This window comes from Saccopteryx leptura, chromosome X, assembly GCF_036850995.1.
Source record: "Saccopteryx leptura isolate mSacLep1 chromosome X, mSacLep1_pri_phased_curated, whole genome shotgun sequence".
In the NCBI taxonomy this organism is placed as follows: Eukaryota; Metazoa; Chordata; class Mammalia; order Chiroptera; family Emballonuridae; genus Saccopteryx; species Saccopteryx leptura.
In genome coordinates, this window is record NC_089516.1 from 45,752,864 (window position 1) to 45,779,420 (window position 26,557).

At 39.8% G+C, this 26,557-nt stretch overlaps 2 protein-coding genes across 3 annotated transcripts in view; one reads left to right on the top strand and one right to left on the bottom strand.

Moving 5' to 3' along the window:
* The window catches only part of SLC9A7 (solute carrier family 9 member A7), a 177,049-nt gene that overhangs the window by 140,126 nt on the left and 10,366 nt on the right, over positions 1-26,557 (top strand). Inside the window, exons 13-15 of one of the 2 annotated variants that reach the window (XM_066357512.1) lie at positions 3,823-3,882; positions 10,934-10,997; positions 24,083-24,165. In XM_066357512.1, the coding sequence (XP_066213609.1) occupies positions 3,823-3,882; positions 10,934-10,997; positions 24,083-24,165 (207 nt within the window). The remainder of the gene's footprint in view (positions 1-3,822; positions 3,883-10,933; positions 10,998-24,082; positions 24,166-26,557) is intronic. The other variant, XM_066357513.1, reaches the window with a different exon arrangement.
* The window catches only part of CHST7 (carbohydrate sulfotransferase 7), a 79,517-nt gene that overhangs the window by 9,926 nt on the left and 43,034 nt on the right, over positions 1-26,557 (bottom strand). The window lies entirely within an intron of this gene.

Sequence of the window (26,557 nt, forward strand, 5' to 3'; positions counted from 1 at the left end):
GCTAATAGTTTCAGTACTATTTTGAATAACAATGATGTGAGTGGATATCATTGCCTTGTTCCTGATCTTAAGAGGGAACTGCTTTGTCTTTCACAAATAAATATGATATTATCTGTAAAGTTTTTGTAGATGTTTGTCATCAAGTTGAATAAATTTCTATCTATTGCTAGTTCTCTGAGATTTTTAAAAATTACGAACAGATGTTGAATTTTATCAAATGCTTTTTCTGTATAAATTGATATGATCATATTATTTTTCTTGTTTAACTTGTTAATATGGTAGGTTACATTGATTAATTTTTAAGTATCAAACCAGCCTCACTTCCCTAAAATAATCCCCACTTGGTTATGGTGTATAAATTTTATACATAGTGCTGAATTCTATTAGCTAATATTTTCTTAAGGATTTTCATGATTGATATTGGTCTATAGTGTTCTTTAATCATATTGCCTGTGTCTGTTTTTGGTTTTAGGGTAATTAGCATCACAAATTAAGTTGGGACATGTTCCCTACTCTTCTGTTTTCTGGAGGAGATTGTGTAGAAGTGGTGTTGATTCTTCTTGAACTTTTTTCTTGGAATTCTCCACTACAATCATGTGGTCCTGGAGACTTCTTTTTCAGGGGTTTTTAATCATGAAGCCAATATCTTTAATAGTTTATATGGCTATTATGATTATCTATTTCATATTGGGCAAGTTATTGTAGTTTGTGAGATTGGTCTGTTTCATCTAAGTTGTCATGTTTATGTTGTCCATAGCATTATTTTATTATCCTTTGGATGTCTATGAGATCTACAGTGCTATATTACCTCATATCACTGATATAGGTAATTGGTAATTCCTGATATTGCTAATTTGTATCTTCTCTCTTTTTTTTTTCTTTGTCTTGCTAGAGGTTTGTCAATTTTATTAATCTTTTCAAAGAACTGGCTTTTATTTCATGAATTTTCTATATTGTTTTTGTTTTCAATTTCATGAATTTCTGCTCCTATTTTTATTTCCTTCTTTCTGTACAGCTCTAGCCAGACAATATAAAGAAACAAAGTTTGTCATTGGTGAAAAATATATAAGATGTCAGTTCACTGTGCTTTCCATATGTGTGTGTGTGTGTGTGTGTGTGTGTGTGTGTGTGTGTGTGTAAGTATAGAAATCGACATTTAAAGAAATTACACCAAAAGAAATTCCCTCTAAAATTAGGTAATGAAACCGATTGCTTTTTCTGGCTTGTGGCTTAGTGTGTTACATAATGGCCGCAAATCATTTATATAAATCATGTTCTTTATTCTGAATTGATTCAGAAACCCCCTGAAATTCAGCACAGTGTTTTGACGTCTGTGACCTCAGTAAGATCAATACCTGTTTGTTTCTTACTTCTCCAGGCTGCTGACAGTGGCCCCGCTCAGGGTTCAGAAGCCCAGGGTAAAACTCAGAGTTCCACCATAAATAATTAGGAGTTAGCTATGATTTTTAACCATGGCTAATTTTTAGTCTGTGTATAAAATGAAAATGATTATAACCACAAATCCAAAGACAGGTCCCTGATTTACAGAAATCTGACTTATCCTTTCAAATTGGTATTTTGCTATTGATTTTTAAAACATGGTGGCAAAATGCTCATATTGTTTTTTGTTAATGCACAGAACTATACAATATTATTCTTAGTCTCTTGAACAAGTGTTGTTATTCACAAAGGACAAAGTTTTGTCAGTTAAAAAAAATGATCAGCAAGGCCCAGGCCGGGTTGCTTGGTGGATAGGGTATCATCCTGGCATGCCAACGTCAAGGTTCGATCTCTGATCAGGGCACATATGAAAACCAACCAATGAGTACACAACTAAGTGGAACAGTGAGTGGATGATTCTCTCTGTATCTCCTTCCCCTTTCTCTCTCTCTCTCAAATCAATGGGAAAAAAAAGTGATTACAGGATTATCTCATCAGATAAGCCTTGTATATGTCCTGAGTGCATTTTGGCAGCATGGTGACTGTCCTCTTGGAGCCCCGAGCTTAAGTGACACACACGTGAAATGGTGGGTGGATTGGTGCACAACCAGGCAGCCAAATGAACAGGTAACCTTCCTATCCAAGAATATATTAATACAGTCAGTGAAGGACAAATTAGGATACTCTGCTTTGTATAATCCTGTTAGACTGAGGATTTTTGATAAAGCTCTTTGTAAGATAACTTAAGTAATAAAGGCTGGAAGAAACCCTGAGCTCTTTATGTAATAACATTTGTAACTGGATATTTTTAAAGAGTTTCAAGATGACACCTTATAATCAGAGGCAGTATCCTAGAAAGTGAAGAGCTGGGGCTCTGTTAAGCGACTCAGTTAAAATCTTGGTTCCACCGTATTCTATTTTTGTGACCTTGGGCAACTTACTTACCCTCGGTAACTCCCAGTTTCCTCACTGGTTAAATGGGAATGACAATAGTGTGAGGATAAAATGTGATGATTAATAAATGGGATAAAGAATTTTTTCATTAAATCTACCATCTGGCAAATGGTAAACAGTATATTTTAACTATTATTATTACTCATAGTATCACTACTGCTGCGATCACTATTATTACTAGTGAATCTTACATTAATGGATTCTAGCTCATTTTTCTGGAATTTGTTATAATTTTTAATATTAGACAAAGATATAGTCTGGATAAGTCACAGTCTGAATGTGTGACTAAAAGTACCACTTTAAGAAGCATCACCTTCTCACTTGCATATTTCAGGGGATATTAGCATGAGAATTTGGGCATGTCTGGCACAGTGTTTCTCAACCTTTTTTTCATTATTGCCTCCCCCAAGGAGCCTTTAAAAATATTTTCCCCAATTTTAATTCCACGCTTATTTTTTTAAGGAAATTTCAATACCAGAGAGCTACTATATATTTGTTTATGTACTAGGCTACAAACCATTGTAATATCTAAAAAAAATGTTGGGCCTACGAGAACCAATTTTCACACCTATGGGGACAGTATTAGTCCCTTTTGAGAATACATCATTTAATGTAGTGATACCCAACTGAGGACAGTCCCCACCCCCCAGGAACATTTGGCAGTATCTGGAGACATTTCTAGTTATATTACGGTGGGTGGATGCTTACTGCTATCATATGGTTAGAAGCCAGCGCTCAAAATATCAATAGTTTCAAGTTTGTAGAACCCTGTTCTTCATATAATTATGAAGTCCAAATGTGTTCTGAATAGCCCAGCAATTATTAAGGTAAAACTGGAACATGTCAGCTCTAAGGTTACAAGGTGAAGAGAATAGCTGAAGTTGGGTTCCTGAACTTCAGGTTGACCTCGTATACAATGTAATATACTTGTCTAGAAAAAGAGGCCATCTTTGTTTTCTTAAGTAGTGTTGCTGTTTTCAATAATATAGTGCTTTTTGCTCTTTCTGTCAAATATGTGTTAAAAAGTATAAACACTTTAAATGTGTGCTTAATAACAACCTTGTTTTCTAGTGTTGTATGGATGTGTCTTTATGAAACAGATGAATTCCTGAAAAAATGTGTAAATTCATTTCTTATGAGTTATATTTATTTCTCTGATTTCATTTCATTATATTTTGAGAGGTTGATCTTCATTCCCAATTAATCCTTATTTGACCTGGCTCCTAACATTGTTGCTTTAATGTAAATTTAGTTATCTCTCTGCCTCTCTGAGTTTTAGAGAGTACAGATAGTTTAAGAAAGGGTATGGAATTATGTTTAAAGTGAGACAGTCTATTCTTTGATGAACGTGATCCAGGTCGTGTGTCCAAAGCTCCTGGCTCCTCTCTTGTCCCTGTCACACTCACATTCCCTTCTTCTGCTGCCCAGAGTTGGCGTTGAGGAGCCCTTGGAAGAGGACCAGAATGAACACCGCTGGCTGTATTTCAGGTGACGCAAGGGCATCCTCAGAAACAAATTAATTGGGCCTGGCTTTTCTCCTCTTTCTAACCTGAGATGTTTCTCTTTATGCCATTTGTTTCTTCTTTCTTTCTTCCTGTGTGTGCCAATCTCCTATCTCTTATAGCAAAGGGAAAACAGGTCAGGTCAAGTCTAGTCATTTTTCCACCCTTTCTCTGAGCTGGTTGATATATTAGTGTTTCTGAGATTCTGTCCCTTTACCCTACATTTTGGACAGTGCTGGTGAATGTCTCCTTGTGCAACTGAGCTTAGTGTTAAGAGCAGCATATTTGCACAGCCACAATACTTCCCCACAAACTTCTGCTAATTTCTAGTAAACAAGGCTTCTAACTCAAAGAGAACTAGAATTTTGTTTCAGCCATGATTGGAATATGGCTCACATCATCTTAATTAAGTACTGTTTTAGTTTTTTAATTATGTTTTTGTATACTTATACATTATCACGGTAAATCAGAATATACAAAAAATAGGTATTTTAAAACCAGAAGATAATTAAAGGCTCTTCGAATGCAATTTGTTTCTCAGTGTACATCCAAAATTTTAATTTGATTATGCTTAAGGATAGTGATGTTGGGAAATCAGAATAAAGACTTGAATGTCCTTTCCTTTCTGTATCTTTAACCAACATGCTTTCTTCCTGATCTGGTTTTGGGTGCTGATCAATAATACAAATGCAAATTAGGCTTGAACTCTGTTCTTGGCATGGTGAAAGTATTTCAGTCTTTGAGCACAGTGATGAAAACAGCTATACCTGTCATGGTACATGGATCTTGGGATATCACTAGGCCCTGGATGTATACTGTAATGACACACATACAATTAATTAAAGCATATAACTTTCCTGGGTTTGAACTTTTTTCTACTGCTTAAAATACACACATTCATTTTTGGAGACCTCACTTTAAAAACTGATTAAGTAGCACAAGAAATTCTCTCCTTTGAAATATTCCACTTTTAAGAAAGAAGATCCTTCAGGCAAAGTGCAAATTATTACACTTGGGACATAAGAGAATTCATATTCTGACCTGTTATTCAAGGTTTTGTATGAAGGTGTGTGTCTAATATTCCTCAGATTATTTAGGACCTCAGCTGTTAAAACAAAACAAAACAAAACAAAAAAACCAACCCTGCTGATTAAAGTAGATAGTTATGAAATTCTAAATTTTAGAAGTTCTAAAATTTCTGAAATTTTATATTTTATATGGCAGTTAATCAGAATGTGCATATTATATGAGAAGGGAAATTAATCATTTTAAATTTAATCATTTCAGAATGAGCACATCCATTTTATTGCTTTATTTTCTAATTTGGTATGGGATTTCCACATTTGTCTCATTCTTAATGAAAACAAGGATAATTCAGTTTATTCCAGAAGAAAAGACTATTGCGTTGAGCTATAATGAGCTCAACCCTCATGTATCAGGGGAATCCTAAAATATGATATAGTAAAACTGCACACAGAGTTGCAGATTTATAAATTTTAGGTTAAAAGCATTACAGCAGATCATAAGAGAAAGATATACTGTAGACAGTTGCCTGAAACTAAGAATTTCAGGAAGTCTGGGAACCCTCAAGTTTTCTAAGGCATTATACTTAAAATACTGTACCTGGTCTTTCTTGCTGTCCAGAACACCACCCAATACCCTGACCCATTGCTTAACCTCCTGTCTCTAGAGACCAGGTTGGTTTTGAGGTCTGATAGAAGGGTGAGGCACTTTGTAATGATCCAGTGTTATCCTTGGGGGTTGGTCCAAGGGACCCTCAACCCTGCCAGAGAAGTAATTACTAAATTGTTCTAAAGTAAACAGCTTTCAGTGAGGAAAGAAATTACAGAACACCATTTGAATCTCATGGCCCCTGGTCTGTTTTCTTCTGTTATTTAAAAAACAGTAGCAGTCTGGGAATCAAGTCTTTGTTTTCTTCCTCAGAAATCTCCTGTTAGCACTTATACCAGTAGCAAGGGCTTCCAAGGCACTTCAAGAGGTCCTCCCACGTTCCTCTGCCTCTCCTAAAAGGAGGTCCTTTTAGGCTCTGTGCTGTCAAGAGTTTGGACTGCATCTCAGACAGGGAGTTGATAGCAAGTGGCTACAGCAAGGGTTACAACTTCCATGTCAGAAGGAGGTAAAAGCAAGGAAAGAGGGTGGTGGGTAGGACTGCCCTTAGAACTGATTTCCTGGGGACAGATAAAATTAGATCAGAAGATTGTTGAATTGGTTTGAATTTGGTTAACTATATGTTTCAATTAACTAGCATTTTTCTTCTTACCCTTCACTTTTAGGAAGATCTCAACAAAATGTTCCAGGACTTATCTGGAAAAGAAAACCACATGATTACTAGGATCTATATTGACCTATTTACATACCTATTAAAGCACCCATGTCCATGAATATTCATAATTTGTGGTTTTCAGACCCTGAAATAATACAAGATCCTGAATCATCAATTTTAGTAGATTAGAGGGACAAGAAAATATACTGATGTGTTTATGAAACATTTTCACCAAGGATATAATTAAATAGTGTTCTCCTTATATTGTGAAAATTTTTTAATCTGTAAAAAAGTTGATAAAATGGATCAATGAATACCCAATTTCTAACCTGGATATGCTAATTGTTAGCATTTTATCATATTTTTGGGTCATTTTCACTTTCTCTCAACCATTTAAGAGTAGTACTTCATAGTACATTGCAGATATCATGACTTTCTACCCCTAAATACTTCAGCATGTATCTCCTAGGAATTCAGTCTCCTACATGATCACAAAATCTTTATCACACCCGAGGAAAAGTAACGTGAATTTTACACACACACACACACACACACACACACACACACACACACACACACACACACTGGATCCAGGATCTAATTGAAATTTACTTTGTTGTCATGTCTCTTTAATCCCTTTTAGTCTAGAACAATCCTCATGCTCTCCCCTTTGGTCTCTTATGACACTGAATTTTTTTTTTTAAGTATTCAGGACGATTTCATTTATAATAGAATGTCCCACAATCTGATTTTTTTTTTAAAGTTTGAGAGCATGTTTATTAAAGCTGGGAACAGTGAAACAAGGAAGGATTTAGGATAGAAAAAGCAACAAGAGAGTAAAGGTGGGGCTGCTTTGGATCACTGGGAAGTCAGAGAAAAGGGGCGTTGGAGACAAGTTCAGGGGGATAGCCTGGGAAGAGTTGCCGCTGCCCATGGCTCCACTGCTTGCAAGTCTGGTGAGGACCCTTAGAGTTTAGGAGATGTACACCTGTGGAGAAAGAAGATGGAGAAAGAGAAAGAAGAGGGGGAAGGGGAAAGTATGGTCATGCTTCCAGGAGGGAGAGCACCCACAATCTGAAATTTTATGATTTATTGTCCTCATGACTAGAGATAATCATTTTTTTAAAAACTATAAAAGTGATGATATATATTTTTTGTTGCATCTTACCATGTGGTGCATATTGCCAGGCTGACCTGTATTAGTGATGCTAAATTTGATCACTTTAGACCCCAGGTCTCCCTTGCCCTGGTTGGCATGTGGCTCTTTGGCCCCTTGAGTGTGGCTCTTCCACAAAATACCGCGTGTGGGCGCTACCTCGATAAGGAATGTACCTACCTATATAGTTTAAGTTTAAAAAATTTGGCTCTCAAAAGAAATTTCAATCGTTGTACTGTTGATATTTGGTTCTGTTGACTAATGAGTTTGCCGACCACTGCTGGGACTGTAAAGGTACCATTTTCCCTTTTTAACTAAAAAGTAATCTGTAGAGTGATCCTTTGACATCATGTATAGCCAGATTTACAACAACCTTTTACCCATTGGTAAATCATCTACTGATGACCCTTGCTTGAAGCAGTTATTACACTACGAGTGGAAAATGGTGATTTTCTAATTCTGTCATTCCTTTTATGTTTATAAGATAACATTTATCTGTAAAAAAGAGCTTTCAAAGGGTTTTAAATTTTATTTGCTATACTGATGAAGTGGGGAATCTCTCCACTGTCTAAGTAATCAATTCAAGCAAAGTTTTCTTTCATATTTGTGGTGCTTGAGATTGTGTCCCTGCAGGATCTCAAAAAGTATCTTGGGTGTTATTGAGAAGGCAGAAGGTAGGAGACAGTTATCAATTTTTTTATTCAAGTCAAGAGTTATGCTAGAGAGATGTGGCTGGAATTAGTACTTTCTAGAATCTTCAGTGTCCAATTCAATAGCCTCTAGCCACATGTGGCTATTTAAATTTATTCTTAATTCAGTAAAAATAAATGATATTTAAAATGCATTTCCTCAGTCATATTAGCCACATTTCTAGTGCTCAGTGGCCACATGTAACTAGTGGCTACTACAGTGGACAGCATGGACCTAGAATACTGCCATCATTGCAGAAAGTCCTGTTAGACAGTATGGGTCTAGAATCACTCTCAAGTTCCCCCAAACAAATGTCGAGCATCCCAAGTTTGGGACGAGGTTAGGGTGCCCCTAATTTTGTGAGTTTATAAATTATTCTATTGTTTCATGCTTTGTTGCTTTGATTCTGTTCTGTCCACGTAGGCCCAGGGTAGATAGATGAGTTCCGCTGATGTTGCCAGGAATTGATTGAAAATAGTAAACACCTAGTCTTTATCCTCAGTTCTTGTTAAACAGAAATTTATTTTAATTCTTGTTCAATCAATTTTTTCCTCCTGTACAAATTAATTAAAAAGAATAGAGGGGCTGAATTTCATTTGACAGTTTTTACTGTATTTGACTTTATTTTCTTCATTGTAGTACGGGGCACATTTCAGCCTTTTCTCCTACCCATGGGTTTCCTCGTTTCACCTAGGCTGAAAAAGTCAGTTGGTTTTATTTATGCTGACATGAAAACCATGGAGAAAGGCTTGTTTCAAAATTCATGGTACAGAAAAGACTTGTTTCAAAATTCATGGTACAGAAAAGAGAGATTATTTGTGCCAGATACAAACTGCCATGCTCTTGGCCATGCTGTCCTTCATACCCTTTAAATCACACAGTCTTGTTGCTGCTGCCCTACAATAGCTGCTGTGTGGTGAGGCTAGGGGCTATCAGGTCTGGGACACGCTGGGGTGGCTGGCACTCTGCCCCTCTAAGTCTGCACCGGGAGCTTATCTGAGTCCATTAGTATGCGATGAAGTGGCTTTGTGCTGCTATAGAGGCCACAGAAGGCCACCTAATGTTGGATTCCTAGCTGTTGATTTTACAAATGCTGACAAAACTGCCACATGGAGGACTTTACTCTGTGTAATATACACTAAGAGACTCTCAAAACATGTGAGGGTTCTGAATCAACAGCTAAGAGTTAGATGTGTGACCTCTCCTCTACCACTTCTGAACATTAGACACTTTGGGTGCACTGATGTTTTCTGGTATGACTTTTGTGGCAGTCCTGGGACCCCTGAATTAGATGGATTTCATGTAAAAAAATATCTCTGTGAAATTTGTTGCTTAAAAATTCTTGGATAATGTCCAGTTGTGAGGACAAGCCTGCAGCTCTCACAAACTCCTGCCTAGAAGTGCTTATAGACACATAGCAAAGTTAATCTAATCTATTACAAAGGTCCCATCCAACCTCAGGCTCATGTGGAGGAAATCCGGCACTCGGTACACTGTGGGTTTAATTACATGCTCAGAATAGTGTCTGGCATAGTAAGCACTTAATAAATTTTTGATGAATACATGAATTCATTTTATGGTTTTAAGCTTTGCTTTCAGCAAAATACAGGGTAACTGTTCTCTTTCCTTATATATCTCCCACCCCGTCCAGGGGCAAGCACCTTGGGTTAGTGCTTGATGAGCCTGGAATAAGAGAGTAGAGATTTGTTTTGGAGGGTGCATCTGTGTTGTTTTCTATTCCCCTTTTCCCTTAGTATCTTCTCCCAAGAATATCCTGTGCATCACAGGTGGGGAAGAGGGAAGGAGAAGATGAAAAGTAAGTCACACACACAGGCCTTTGTGCATCTGCTGGTCTGCACATTGGAGTCAGTAGTACCCTGGTACTGGACTACAGATGACACCCTTAGTCAAGGCCATTAAGCACCTCTCTTTAAGCTCATATCAAACTTTCTCAAAGCTGTGTTCTTAGTTTACCTTTTATAATACCATCTGTTCTTTGTGATACTGGAGGGAGTGAGGGAAGATAGAGAATCTTCCTGGCATCTTTGTTTTCTCCCTCATTGTCCCATGTTATCCATTTCATCTATGTCAGAATCAGGAGGACACAGGGATAAAGAACTAACAGATGCTTAGGGCAACATTTGGTATGTGACTGAGCCAAGGAAATACTTTTATGGAATTTGTTGTGAGTGGATTTTGCCACTTGGTTTTTGTTTTCTGTCTTCAGTTGTTGATCTCAGACATGTGATTTCTCAGGTCACCTCTTTTGCGGGAGGATGTGGTGGCACCAGGATAAATAGTTAGATATATTCATACTAAAGTATTTAGGGAAAGTGTACTGATGCCTGCAGCTTTATATGAATTCATCCAAAAATAAAATCGGTGATAGAGAGATGGATAGAAATGTAATGAAGAAAACACAGCAAAAGGTTAATGGTAGAATCTGGATGGTGGGTATCTGGGTGTTCACTATAAATTCTTCAACACTTTCTCGGATCTATGAAAAGTTTTATGACAGAAGGTTAAGAAAATAAAAGCAGGTCAGGACAGAAGTGAAGAAACAATAGAGAGGAAAAGGCCTTGTGCAGTAGGACCCACATTTTAATAATGAACAGTCTGGCCCTGGAGCAAGCGACAGTAGCCAGCTGGTACTTTCCCCAGAGGTCTTGCTCAGGGTATAAGTACACAGGATTTATTGTCTCTTCTACCCCCTGGGATCTGATGTTGTGGTATATTAACTTCTTTCTCATGATTTTTGCATGACAGCCTTCTTCTTCTTTTAGCTAACCATTTCTTCTGCTTTGGGAAGATGGTCAGCCTCTTGCCAACTTTCAGCCAGAATGGCTGCCATGGTCCAAGCTAATACTCTCTGTTTTTCTCCTTGTCTTTCTCCCTGGTGACCTATAGAGTTGGTGTTGACCCAGATCAAGACCCACCACCCAACAATGACAGCTTTCAAGTCTTACAAGGGGTAAGTCACAAGGCATGCTTTTTCCCAGGGAAGACATTATTAAAAATAGCTAAAATTTATTAAGCATTTACTACACACTAGGTACTTTACATGAATTCCCTCATTGTGAGCTTGACAAGAACATTACAAGGTAGGTACTGTTATCCCGCATTACAGGATAGAAATGGAAGTTTGAAAGTTTCAATCAGTTATATAAGGCCAGAGAATCAGAAAGTGAGGATGCTAGGATTTGACTCCAGAGACAGTATTGTTAAACAACATAAGGAGATGGGCTGGCCAGAAAGAGTGTTTAAGCTATGTCCCTGACTCTCTACTTCCATGAATGGATATATCAGATATATTGGTGGTTGGTTCACTGTAACAGGTTCTGAGTTCTCAGTGGTATCCAGGCAGAGGAAGGAAAGGGATGTGTTTGCAGGCTCTTCTGTTCTTCTGGACCCTGGGGTCCCCCAAGGCAGTGATTTTCAACCTCTTTTTTTCAAGGCACAAACACACACTAATTACTAAGGTCAGTGCCCCTGACTAAATACAACCATTTTCATCTTATGGCACAAATAAATTAGTTACTAAGGAAGAAGAGGTCAGGGCCCCTTTTTCTTTAGTAATTAGTTTATGAGTGTGTGAGAAACAAAGGTTGAAAATCACTGCCCTAAGGTCTCTGAGTTTAACCTTCAGCCCAGCCATGGCAGAGCAGCAGCCCTCCCCCCTGTATGGGTTGAAGGTCACAGCAAGGCTAACAGTTAAGGCTTGAGCAGGGCAGTGGCAGCAGTGACAACCTGGAGCAGAGTGTGGGGGAGGGAAGCTGTAGATGCAGTGATTGGAAGAGCCCTAAGGCAGCATTTAGTGCAACTGCAGGGAAGAGTGCCTGCAGCAAGAGAATCCTGATGGCCCTTGGTGTGGCTGTCTGCACCAGTTACTGTTGCTGCATAGTAAACAGCCCTAAACATAGGAGAGTAAACAACAATTTCTTCTACTCATGGATTCTTTAGGTCAGGAATTTGAAAAGGACCTAGTAGGGATGGCTTGCCTTTGCTCCATGGAGAAGGCTGGGGTAATGCGAGGCCAGGGCTAGAATCATCCCAAAGCTGATTTGCTCCAATGTCTGGCTCCTGGGCTGTGAGCACTCAGACAAGGACAGCCAACTAGAATACCAAATTGTGCCTTCTCCATACGGCCTCAGGGGACTGGACTCCTTGTATGGCAGCTGACAGTTCCAAAAGCCAGTGTCTCAGCAAGCGAGGTGGAAGCTACATAGCCTTTTCTGACCTAATCTTGAAAGTCTCACAGATAGCATCACTTCTGTGACTTTCTATTGGTTCTAACAAGTTGCTAGGGCCATCCCAGATTCAAGGGGAGAGGATAGAGACCATAACCTCTGAATGGGAAGAGTGTCAATGAAGTGGCAGACATGTTTTAACGCTGCCATATAACCCTATTGTGAGGCTGGCAGGATAATTTTTTCTCTAGGTTTTGCTTCTTTCTCAGGCTGGCATTTCCTGGGAAGGCTAAGTGAGGGAAAGGAAAGCTGTGATAAGAGCAGAAATTTGTTTCCAAAATGTTATTATTTGCCTTTGGGAGGTAAGAACAGTTTTTTGTTTGTTTGTTGTTGTTTTTTGACAGAAATAGAGAGAGCGGGAGTCAGAGAGAGAGAGGGACAGACAGGAAGGGAGAAAGATGAAAAGCATCAATTTTTCGTTGCAGTACGTTTGTTTGTTCATTGATTGTTTTTTCATACATGAAAAGCATCAATTTTTCATTGCAGTACGTTCATTTGTTCATTGATTGCTTTCTCATACATGCCCTGACTGGAGGCACTACAGCAGAGCGAGTGACCCCTTGCTTAAGTCAGTGACCTTTAGCTTCAAGCCAGTGACCCTTGGGCTCAAGCCAGTGACCATGGGGTCATGTGTATGATCCTACGCTTAAGCCAGCGATTCCGCGCTCAAGCTGATGAACCCGTGTTCAAGCCGATGAACCCGAACTCAAGCCGGCAACCTTGGGGTTTTGAACCTGGGTCCTCCACATCCCAGTCTGATGCTCTATCCAGTGTGCCATCTCCTGGTCAGGCTGAAGAACAGTTTTGTTCAGCATTGAATATCCAGTGTTGAGCATAGTGCCTGGCACCTGAGGAGCTCAACAGGTATTTGGTGGGCAGATGTAGGCATGAAGCAGTAGGAAGCTTTATTGACCACACGCATGTGTTGTCTGTGAAACCATGTCAAGTGTGTCTCTTTCTCCCAGTCAGCTTTGAATTGTGCTCATCATTGCACCTCATTCTAAATCCAGTCTACATATTTCAGATTCTATAGGATCTTCTAAATGACTCCATCTATCAAATCACATGTAACAAGGGTTACAAAATGTGGTGCTGTGTGGGGCCAGGGTGTGCTTTTCTGATTTCTTTCTCTTTGAGGGTGGTCACAGCCTGATAAGGCATTTTTGGTGTTGATGCCCTTTAAGGGACAAAACACTATGCCCTCTGAGAGTTCTGGGCTTTTGGGGAACAACTTTCAATGAGCTATGTTGGAGATTTGGTACCCACTTCAGTGGTGCTCCAGAAGACCTTTGTGATTACAGGAGAATTGGCCATTGTGTCAGTTGGAAACATGTGGTTTCAATGAGAAGTTCTTTTTGAAAAGTTGCTGTATGACTCTAGCTTTGATTAAGGGCTAAGATTAATTTTATAAGAAAAACAGGCCAATTCTAGCTGCATAGCTAGAGTTTAGAGAGATTTCATCTTGACAGTACAGACTGGTCAAACCTCCTAGCCCTTTTTCTGTTTGCCATTGCTCATGCCTTTGGACCCAAACATTTGTAAAAAGGAAATATGGGAAATGTACTGCTCACAAAAATTAGGGGATATTTCAAAATGAATATGAAGCAATAAAAATGTCCCCTAATTTTTGTGAGCAGTGTTAAGCCTAATCCAGAGGGACTCGAAACATTGAAGACATGAACAAAATCCATCGATTACACACCAAAGCTTTATTGTCTAGCTTGGCCAAGCGGCGGCAACTCCAACAAAAATCTGAGGGAGAGCGCGCTGGCCCTTTGTTCTACTTAGTTTTTATAGTTTTGCAAGCGGAAAGTATAGAAGCAAAAATTGCAATTAGGTGCCCTTTACCACTATTGGTTATAGCAGGGGTCCCCAAACTACGGCCCGCGGGCCGCATGCGGCCCCCTGAGGCCATTTATCTGGCCCCCGCTGCACTTCAGGAAGGGGCACCTCTTTCATTGGTGGTCAGTGAGAGGAGCATAGTCCCCATTGAAATACTGGTCAGTTTGTTGATTTAAATTTACTTCTTCTTTATTTTAAATATTGCATTTGTTCCCATTTTGTATTTTTACTTTAAAATAAGATATGTGCAGTGTGCATAGGGATTTGTTCATAGTATTTTTTTATAGTCCGGCCCTCCAACGGTCTGAGGGACAGTGAGCTGGCTCCCTGTGTAAAAAGTTTGGGGACCCCTGGGTTATAGTCATATGCCCTTTAACATGATAGGACCATGTTCAATTTGCAAGCCATACATCATTTTGGAGAAAACAAAATTTATAAGTCAACACAATGATAGAAAGATGTCTCTTTACATATTAAGAGACAGTCCTATATTTTCCAATGTCCATCCGCCATCTCCCTGTCCAGAGTCACACACATCAACTATATGCATTCATATGGGAGAGGGAGTTTCCGTGGAGACAAATGCCCACAAATGGCTCATCACTATAAGAAAAGGTTTATTTTGGCTTTTCTCTTCCTGCACCTGGCCAGCCATTCACCCCTTTCCCCACAGGTGTGGTGGAATGTCTGGGAATCCATGTTTTCCTTCCCTTTGCACTTACAATACAATGCCAAGGGCCATCCTGGTTTTATGCCAATCACACAGTACAGAGATTATTCTCACAATTTCTCTGCACACCTTAACCCAAATTAATGAAATGTTCTTTAAGCCTCTTAAAATATTAATATTGATTCTGTAGCTTTTGGTACTTTACAACACCTGCAGGTGAGGTGGCGCAGTGGCTCCTCATGGCTCCTCAGCAGTATAGTTTGGTTGGGTTCACGCAGCTGAACTTACTATACATCTCACAGGAACTGCACATGGAGACAATGGGCTTGTAATTAGACTTAGTAACAAACTTACTGTCACTTTTCCATGGAAATGTTTGAGAAAACAGTGGGTCCTTAATGCTAAGGGTTTGGCAGTGCATTTAGTCCATGCAGTGATGGCTGAGATAGTGTGCCCTGCCTGGGGTGGGTAAACCTTCCTAGATGGGTAAACTCAGTGACTCAGTGTTCCTGACAGCTCCTCGGAGAGCCCCTTGGGCCAACTGTAAAAGGCCACAACCACTTTTGCTGCATTCCCAGTGGTGCCCAGTTGGCCAGCCCTAGCTAGGAACTGTGTCACAACTTTCCCTTAGCTTCCCATCTTCCAAGTCTCACACACAGTCATGCAGAGGACCTCCAAAATCAGTTCCATTGGCTTTTCAAGATTGCTGTCAGATGAGAGGAGGCAGGACGAACTACAAGCTTGGTTGCCCAGGGCACCTTCTTAAGAATGACTCATGCCCGTTGTGCAGAAAGGGCCTTACTTCTCTAAATCCTCTTGGCCTGACCTTCTTGGTACAGTGAGCCACTAACAGCAGTGCTGGGAGTATTCAGTGGTCATGAGAAACAGTAAAACAGAAATAAATGTGCTTCTCATTTTTGGGTGAAACCCTGGGTTCTTGTAGTTTCCCCTGAAATGGATCCAGATCACACACTCAGTGTTGTCATGAAACTGAAGTCAGAATTGGCGAAAGTTCAAATGTTTGTTCTCCATTAGAAAAGAAAGGGCAGTTCCCTTTACCTCATTTTCTAAATAATGTGTCTAAAAACAAACAATAAAAAGATATTAGATGGGAAGGCATTCTATAGAGTGCAGTTTTCCTCACTAGTTCTGGAAGCCCAAGGTTATAAACGGTGTCATGGCTACAGGGCTACAGAATATTATTAGCTCATGTGGGCAAAATAAAGGAGTTGTTGGCTAGAACTTTTTTGGTTTTATGTGAGAGAAGCATAAGAATATTGTGGGCAGACTTCAGCTTCATGTTCCTGGCAAGTTTGACTCAGAACAAAACAAAACAAAAAACTTAGTTGCTTTGTTTCTTGGAGGTCTTGGTGACTTTGCAACAAAAACAAAAACAAGCACAGCTGGAGGCAGACTGCCCAGGGCTGGGGGTGGCCTCACACCCCGTTCAAGTGGGGACTTTTCATGCCAGACCCAGTTGAGATTTATGTTGGCTGGACATGCAGACACATCATTCACTTCCTTCCTCAAGTTTACAGAAGAGTTCCCATTGATGAGGCTTAGCTAGGAGCCCAAATCTGAATAACCTGGCCTCTATCATCTCAGCCAGACAAGGTCCCAAGCAGGATATTGCGGATGTGGAGGAAAGGAAACCACGGTGCTTGCAGTGTGTGTGTATGAATGCACACAAGTGTGAAAACTGCGGAAAATCAGCTGTTCATAGTTGCATTGATGTCCAGCTTTCTGGGCAAGTTGGATTTTTTTTTCTGAGTCCTCCTACAGTTTTCCTCCAGGCTGAAATATGATACCCAGTCACTTCAAAATTTTAACTTCAAACAGTTGCTGAAGTGCCTTTCTTTAATTGCTTACTTTCCGATGCCCCTCCCACCCAACTTTTTGTTCTTATTGTCTTCCTTAGGCCCATGCTTTCCCTTTCTGCTATTCTTCTTTTTCCCTTAAAGCTCAAAATTAACATTAATTTGCTCATTCATTTGACAAATACTTATTGAGCATCTTGTTATATTTCAGACATTCTTTCAGGCTCTGAGAATACATCTACAAACAAGACAGATGAATCTTTGTCCTTAAGGATTTGGTGACAATGAGATACTGTATTTCCCTATGTATAAGACACACCCTTTTTTGAAAATTTTGGGGTCTCAAAACTGAGTGCGGCTTATAGAGTGGTTGTAGATTTTTTTTACTTGCATTTCCTGCTTTTTTTTCGCTTGTTTTTGCGCTCATTGTTGAAGACAGTGATTAGTCATCAGACACAGATGAGGACAAGCTAATGGATGGGAGTTTTTACAGTGATGGGTTGTTGTATGAATTTTATGATGAATAAAGCTTGAGTTCAATAACTTTTTATGCAATACATTTTTTTTTCTTCAAATTTTGGGCCCTAAAATTAAGGTATGTCTTATACATGGGAGCATCTTATACATGAGGAAATATGGTATGGTAAGGGTGGAGAGTGGCAGAGGTGAGTTCCTGGAGTATCTCATCTGCTTTTCCTTTTTTTTTTATTTTTCTGAAGCTGGAAATGGGGATAGACAGTCAGATAGTCTCCCGCATACGCCCGACCGGGATCCACCCGGCACGCCCACCAGGGGGCAACGCTCTGCCCACCAGGGGTGATGCTCTGCCCCTCCAGGGCGTGGCTCTGTTGTGACCAGAGCCACTCTAGCGCCTGGGGCAGAAGCCAAGGAGCCATCCCCAGTGCCCGGGCCATCTTTGCTCCAATGGAGCCTCGCTGCGGGAGGGGAAGAGAGAGACAGAGAGGAAGGAGAGGGGGAGGGGTGGAGAAGCAGATGGGCGCTTCTCCTGTGTGCTCTGGCCGGGAATCAAACCCGGGACTTCTGCATGCCAGGCTGATGCTCTACCACTGAGCCAACCGGCCAGGGCCTGCTTTTCCTTTAGGGACTTTAGACCTGTCCTTCTGCTACTCCTCTTGTCCCCTGTGGACCAGCAGCCTGGATATGACCAGAGCTGGTTAGAAATGCAGACTCTCAGGCTCCACTTTGACCCACTGGATAAGAATCTTCATTTTTACAGGGCTCCTAGGAAGGTTGTGTACACTTTACAGATTGAGGAGCCCTGAAGTAGGCACTGTGGAGCTCTTGTATCCCTGCTTTTATGCCCTTTTATTACTCCCTTTTGAGAAATCTTGGCCCCATCATCCCAGAGACATGAAAAAGACCCAAACCTGGTTGCATCATTTGTTTACTCTTTTGTTCTGCATTAGTTTTGTATTTTTGCTGTACCGTAGGTCCTAACAAATTACCATAAACTTAACAGCCTAAAACAACACAATCTTACAGTTCTGTAGGTCCGACGTGGTGGGCTCTGCTGGTTTTTCTGTTTCAGGTCTCTCAAAGCTGAAATTAAGTTATTGGTAGGGTTGGGCTTTGGGGAGAAGCCACTTCCAGGTTTATTCAGGTTGTTTGTAGAATTCAGTTTCATGCCGCAGTAGGATTGAGGCCCTGTTTCCTCACTGGTCATTGGATCGGGGGATCAAGCTCAGCTCCTAGAAGTACCTGCATTTCCTGGCTCATGATCCCCTCTAACTTCAAAGCCAGGAACAGTGTGGCAAGTCCTGTCATGCTTTAAATCTCTCCGGCCTCTTTTCTACTGCATCTCTCTGACTCTTTTTGCCTTCACTTTGTCCACATTAGGGACCCATGTGATTACACTGGACCCACCTGGAAAACCTTCAGTCCATCTACAAGGCGCCTTTGCCATGTAACATAACATACTCAGGCTTCACTGATTAGGATGTAGAAATCTTTGGGGGGGGGCCAGTATTCTGCTCCATTCTGGAAATAAGCAAACATAAGCTGTTTTATTGTTGTAATGACCTTAACTTTAAAAAAATATTTTAATATTAAGAATGGAATAACATCTGATTCTACCCAGAAATCATCATTTACTAGCTCTAGAAAAATTATTTTGAAAGTAGGACCTTTGGCTACCCCTGAGTTCTTTAATCTGATTTCTTTTTCTTCATCACATTTGTCACCATATATGTTATCTATCTGTCTTTCCTTCTGGCAATGTGCTCAAGGGGCAGGTGCTTGGCCTCATTCTTCTTTGTGTTTCCAGTACCCAGCATGGTGCCTGGCAGGTACACATTTGGTGCTTAATGAGTGCAGAAGAAATAGATACTCATTGTTACACACTTAAAAAATGGTGATAAGCAGAGTTGGTGGTACAGGCAGTCCCCATATTATGAACGAGATGGGTTCTGTAGGTTTGTTCTGAAGCTGAATTTGTATGTAAGTTGGAACAGGTACATTTACTCATTAAAGACAACTTAGATGTTTGTCTTAATATAGTATTTATTTTTATTTTTCTGTGCATATAAATAAATATTTTCAAATACAACCTTAAACAATCTTGGATGAAGTAGAAGGTGATGGATTTGGTGGTGAGGGTGGGACTGGTGTTAGAGTCAGGGTTTGATTCTGCTGCTGGAGTCGGTTTTTTGAAGTAGACATCAAGGGAAGTTTGTACAGAGCTTTTCTTTTCTCATCGTAAATGTCCCTGTAGCATCTCAGGCCTTTGGTAACTGTACAGTAAACTTTGGTGAATCTCTCTATATCAGGATCTTGCTCCTCTAACTTTGCCATTCCTGCTTCAGTGAGGCAAAAAGCATCAGCTAACTCTTTTGTAAAAAACTTTTTTGGTTCTTGAGTTTCTAGGTCCCTATTTTCATTCCTAAATGCGCTCATCTGCTGCTCTAGCTCCATAAGTTCTTCATTGGTTAGCTCTTTGTCATGTAAATCAAGTAACTCTATGATATAATTTTTACTGATGTCCAAGTGCAGTTGATTTTCAATATCCCTTATGGCAGTCTGTCCATAAGTATGAGTTGTATGTAAGTCAGATGTTTGTTACTTGGGGACTTATTGTAGTTATTTTTGTAAGAATGAGATGGCACTCGAACACCAGGTGTGCAGGCTTTATTAGAGGAGAAAGACCTGCCGGGGACTCCTCCAGGAGAAGTGCACCCAAACAGATTCTGAGGCAAATTTTTTATAAGGTTAAGGGAGAGCTTTGAGCAAGTGTGTGTTGGGTCAGCAGTTCTGGTATGCTCCCTTCTGTAGTTTTACGATATCGGCTTCTTGGAACGCTTCTCCTCGGGGTGGCTGACCAGCTTCCTAGAACTTTTCTGTTTCAGGGGCGATAGTCCAGTAAGTAAGGGTGGGGTCAGATAGACAAGCGGAATAGCAAAAGGGCAGTTTGGAAGTTTTGGTAAATTCATGTATCCATCAATTTTCTTTAAGGGGCTTTTCCATTAACAATGTCAGTAAAAAGTTTCAAAATCCCTAGTGTAACTCATAAGAACAGAGAGTAGAATGGTGGTTACCAGAGGCTGGGGGGATTGGGGAGATGTTTAAGGGTGCAAACTTGCAACTTAAAGATGAATAACATCTGGAGATCTAATGCACAGCTTAGTGAGTATCAACAATACTGTATTATAGAGTAAAAAGTTGCTAAAAGACTAGATATTAGTTCTCACCACAAAAAAATAAATGATAATTATTGAGTTGATAGAGGTGTTAGCTACGTCCTCTGTGGTAATTATACTGCAATATATAAATGTATGAAATCAACACATTGTACACCTTAAACTTCCCTGATGTAACATATCAATTATATTTCATTTTAAACCTGCCCACAGTCACACAGCAAGGCAGTGGCACAGTCATGAGTAGAGCTAGGATTTGGAACCAGGTGATCTATTGAGAAAGCCTATGGGCCCTGGCCGGTTGACTCAGCGGTAGAGCGTCGGCCTGGCGTGCAGGGGACCCGGGTTCGATTCCCGGCCAGGGCACAGAGGAGAAGCACCCATTTGCTTCAACACCCCCACCCCCTCCTTCCTCTCTGTCTCTCTCTTCCCCTCCCGCAGCCAAGGCTCCATTGGAGCAGAGATGACTCGGGCGCTGGGGATGGCTCCTTGGCCTCTGCCCCAGGCGCTAGAGTGGCTCTGGTCGCGGCAGAGCGACGCCCCAGAGGGGCAGAGCATCGCCCCCTGGTGGGCAGAGCGTAGCCCCTGGTGGGCGTGCCGGGTGGATCCCCGTCGGGCGCATGCGGGAGTCTGTCTGACTGTCTCTCCCCGTTTGCAGCTTCAGGAAAAAAAAAAAAAAAAAGAGAAAGCCTATGATGTTCACACCTACATACACCTCTTGGAGTGCTCTGTTGTCTTTTAAATGTTTCTCAGAAAAAATCTTGTGCACAGCCTTGAAATATGAATAAGAATTGGCCAGGTAGGTGTTGTGAGCAGGAGAAGGTGAGAGTATGACAGGGTGTTCCAGGTTCTAGAAGCAGCCCCGAGCTGAAGATATAGAGGTGTGAACCCTCCTGGTGGAAATGCAGGTTTTGAGGAGGGGTGTGGTAACAGAGCAAGTTCCTGCTTTTTCTGTGGGTAGCAATTAAATGAAAATCCAAGAGTCTGCAAGTGCATGGAGGAAAGGGGCCCTGCCCATTGTAGGATCAGCCTGAACCCCATCGACCCCTGCTCAGCCAGGTGCTGCTCCGATCCTGCAGGAAGTACTCTACTGACTTGTCTGTGATCAATAACAACCCAAATCCAGTTGCGAAGCAGTTGGTTGTCTTCTGGATCAGACTCCAAAATTAATCCTGTTCCACAGACCCTCCCTAATTTCCCCAAAGCCACTTGATGCGGATTTATCTAAACTTTTCCCGTACCGAATCATGCTTCTGGCACCATCTCTTGGAATAAAGAAGTTGTTTAACTCCCCTGTTTTAATGTTGCACTTTTTATTTGACCCAAATTCACCCCATGTAAGCCTTCAGGGCTGTCTCTTAGTTTCTTACATTTTTGTGGTCACTTTGATCTTATTTGTGGACTGCAGTCATATCTCTTTGTAGCCTGAGAAGACCCTTGTTAGTTTTCTTTCAAAAGGAAATGTTTCCCTTGCTTTACTCATTTTAATTGACCCTCTTGGGGCTTATATAAGTCACCTGTAGCTTCCTTGACATGAGATGGCAAGAACTTAATTGATCCAGGTAATGATAATTCATTGTGGTTTTGCAGAGGTGAGGATGATAGAGTAGGGGTTTGTCATTTTATTGTTTTAGAAAATGAGCAGATGAATCTGGCTTTGGAGGACTTGTCTTGTGCTTGATGGTTTAGAGCAGTGGTCCCCAACCCCTGGGCCATGGACCAGTACCGGTCCACAGAGAAAGAATAAATAACTTACATTATTTCTGTTTTATTTATATTTAAGTCTGAACGATGTTTTATTTTTAAAAAATGACCAAATTCCCTCTGTTACATCTGTCTAAGACTCACTCTTGACGCTTGTCTTGGTCACATGATACATTTATCCATCCCACCCTAAAGGCCGGTCCGTGAAAATATTCTGACATTAAACTGGTCCATGGCCCAAAAAAGGTTGGAGACCACTGGTTTAGAGTATTCTTCCTGATGGTGTTCATCATCTCATATTTTCCCCCAGTAAGATTACTTAGAACTGAGAGCTCAGAGCCTTTGACTTTATAAGGAACCATTTAATTTTTCCATAAATATTTTTGCTTTCTGGAACATTTATTCATTGCTTTTCCACTCAGTTCTGTGGCATTTTGAACTTTTCCTAGAATTGTCATTAGGCCAGCAATTAATTACCTGAAAAAATGATTATTATCTGCAAGTGAAGATATTTCTGTGCCCTCTTTCTTCCATATGAGTTATAAAAATGTGAAATAAAATTAATCTCTGGAATCTCTCATTTTTATTTCCTTTTTTACGGAAGTTCCCATTTAACTAAGCCATTTCCATACAGGAGGAGCAAAAATAGGTTTACCATTGTGAGTATGTGAAACAGTTTATTCGTGTATTATTTTTTAATTTCCATAGAAACAACTGTAAACCTACTTTTCCCCCACCCTGTATTTGTCACAAAATATTCCTCAAATACCATAGAGACTTCATTTAAAAAAAATAATCTTCACCATTGGAAACATTAGAAATTTAAATAGTGCATTCTAATATCCCTCCTTCTACTTGCCTATATGCTTGCTTCTCAGAGGTCTTCAATAAGTCCTAGAACTTGTATTTCCATTACAGGTGGAATTTACACCTACTGTGGTTTAGAACTACTCATAATTGTGGCTCAACTTTTATTTGGTTATTGCCAATTGTCTCTCACTTGTACGGTTGCCTCTCCATATAACCTTCGAGAGGATGCTGATAAAAAGAGCTGTGCTTCCCAAGCAGGCTGTACTCTCAGAGCTTACCATCCAGCAACATAGAACCCCAGCATTGCCCCAAATTGCTGCCATCATTCCATTTTTAGTGGTAATTGTGCTGTTTATATTAATACTTGCACAGAACAGATTCCTTTTTCAAAAAAATGTTTTAAAAATATTTTACTTATTGATTTTAGAGAGAGAGGAGAGAGAGAGAAAGGTGGTGGGGAAGGAGTGTGAAGTACCACCTTGTAGTTGTTGCTTGTTGTCTGTGCCTTGACCAGGTAAACCCAGGGTTTTGAATTTGAGACCTCAGTGTTCCGGGTTGACACTTTGCCCACTGCACCACCACAGGCCAGGCCAGAACAGATTTCTTAAACCTCAAATGAATATTTGATTGTGCCAGTTATTTGAAAAATTAAATGATGGGGATGTTTGAGTTGAAAAGGTATGAAAGGAGCAGTAAAGGAACTTGCTTCTCGAAGGTAGGTAAAAGAACAGAAATGCTAGTTCTGGCTTCATTTTCCTCTGCCCACCACCCCGACCTTCCTAAAGCTGATAGGGAAACAAGGTACTGCACCCCCTGGAACACAATGCAGAAACCTGGGTCAGGACACCAAGAGCCCTCGGCTGGCTAGTCAGGAAACTCAACCAAGCATGGTTTCCCCAGATCAGCTTTGGGGGATCTGGAAAGTTCGTTTTACAGAAGCTTTCTGTAATATTCTCTATAAATCAATTTGGGTCTATTAGTATCCAGACTACTTCAGAATAATTAATCTGCTGAAAGACACTTAGAGAAAAATTACAATAAAAATCTCAAAAGAAAGTTTATATCACTTTGAGTTGATCTACCCACAGACATAACCAAGCTGTTTCACTTTGGGGATTGAATTTGCTGCCTTTTGGATTTATTCAATTTCTTTTAAAACTATTACTTCCCAGTATAACTTTGATACTTTGGTGATACAGGATGTTTTATTCTGAACTGAAAAGAACTAAAAGCTATGGTTTAAAAAAAAAACATTTTCCCCTTATTTCAACTCGTTTGTACAACTAAACATATGTCTTCTTGTTTGTTCTTAGGATGGTCCAGATTCTGCTGGAGGAAACCGGACAAAGCAGGAGAGTGCGTGGCTTTTTAGGCTGTGGTACAGCTTTGATCACAAGTATCCTTTTAAGTGGTTTCCCTGAAACACTGATGATGAAATCCTGTTGTTTAACTGCCAGTGAATGATTTCTGATAAGTAAGCAAAGACCTGTGCTTGCTACAGTATAGTCAGTCCTCTCTTGGAACTCATGCAGTGATCATTCAACCACAGGTAGTCCTGGTAGGTATCTTTTTGGCCACGAGGAATGTTTGTACATCATTAGGTTAGTCAACCCATATCCTGGTAGACTAATGTGTTTCTTCAGAGCTTTTATACAAAGGTAATAAGCCTTTGTTGATGAATTGGTGTGGTCAGAAAGGAAGTGGAGCTTGGGCAGTTAATCTGTGTGTAGAAGCTAATTTCTAATGGCTGATTCAGGCCTTAACTGAGCCACATGCAGGGCAGATTCTGGTCTACTAGATTTACTTGGTCTCAGGTGAAAATTAAAAACCCAAAAGTTACACTTTCATGGTTTCTTAAGTTGATGTAGTGACCAAATGGGTGAGTAGCAAGCTTACATATAGTCTTTGGAGACTTAGAAAATATTTAGTATTTTTTATTGAAGTATAAGATATGTATAGATACCATATAAGATATGTATAGAAAAGTACACAAATCATAAGTGCTCAATCCATTATCACAAATAACATTTATTTATTTAAAAATAAACATATTTATTTAACTTCAAACGGATCAAGAAGCAAAATTCTAGGTTCCCTCATGCCACAACCAATTACTACTCCTTTATCTTCCAGATTCACTATCATTTTTAGCCTGCTAGATGTTCAGCTCAGCTGCTGAGGTAACTTTAGGGAAAATATGGCTTACCAAGTGCCAGGCTCACCTCTTGGGTACCCTCCTCCAGATTTTGGCTCTCTTTACTGTCATGATATCTTTCTGATTCCATTAAGCAGAAGATTTTGTTGTGTTTTTCTTGTTTTATTTTGCCCAGCTTTTCAAGGTGTTCTCAGTGAAAAGTATGGTTTAAATTACTATTTCCTATCAACTGAAATAGAACCCCAAGGGATTTCTTAAAGCCACATGAAACTGCATCTACATTGTAGTCCAGAATGCATATTACTCACTGGGCTTAGAAAGGCTGTAGAGAAAATAGGAGAGAGTTCACAGGTGAGTGATAAGATGCTGAAGTGATAAAAAGTTGATTCTTGTCAGCATTTAATACTTCACTTTCAACAATAGATAGATTATCCAGACAGAAAATCAATAGGGAAACATTGGACTTGAACTTCATTTTAGATAAAGTCAACCTAACAGACATGCACAGAACATTTAATCTAACAGCAACAAAATGTGCATTCTTCTCAAGTGCACATGAAACATCCTCCAGGATAGATCTGTATGATAGATCACAAAACAAGTCTTAGAAAATTTAAAAATATTGAAATCATATCAGATATTTTTTCCACAATAGTATGAAACTAGAAATCAGTAACAGCAGTAAAACTGGAAACTTTACAAATACGTGTCCATTAAACAACACACCCCTGAACAGAACAAGCAGTGGGTGGACATTAAAGAATACACTCTTTAATAACCAATGGGTCAATGAAGAAATCATAGGGAATTAAAAAATATCTTGAGATTAATTAAAATGGAAACACAACATAACAAAACTTATGTGATATAGCAAAAGAAGTTCTAAGAGGGAAGTTTTATAGTGTTAAATACCTACATTAAAGAAAGATCCCAAATAAACAACCTGATTTTATGCCTCAAGGAACTAGAAAAAGAGAACAAACTAAGTTAGAAGAAGGAAGGAAATAAAGCTTAGAGCCGAAATAAATAAAACATACTATTAATAGAAAAATAGAAAAGACCAACAATACTAAAAGTTATTTTTTGAAAAGATAAAATTGAAAAACCTTTAGTTAGACTAAGAAAAAGAGAAGATTCCAAAATTAAATCAGAAATGAAAGAGGAGACATTATGACTGATACACAGAGATACAGGGGGTCATAAGAGACTGCTATAAATAATTATACACCAAAAATCAGCCTAGAAAAAATGGATAAATTATTTTTGTTACATGTATTAACATGTTTATAGCAGCATTATTCTTGTAGACAAGATATGAAAACAACCTAAGTCAGGGGTCCCCAAACTACGGCCCGCGGGCCACATGTGGCCCTCTGAGGCCATTTATCCGGCCCTACTGCACTTCTCGAAGGGGCACCTCTTTCATTGGTGGTCAGTGAGAGAAGCATAGTTCCCATCGAAATACTGATCAGTTTGTTGATTTAAATTTACTTGTTCTTTATTTAAATATTGTATTTGTTCCCATTTTGTTTTTTTACTTTAAAATAAGATATGTGCAGTGTGCATAGGGATTTATTCATAGTTTTTTTTTATAGTCTGGCCCTCCAACGGTCTGAGGGACAGTGAACTGGCC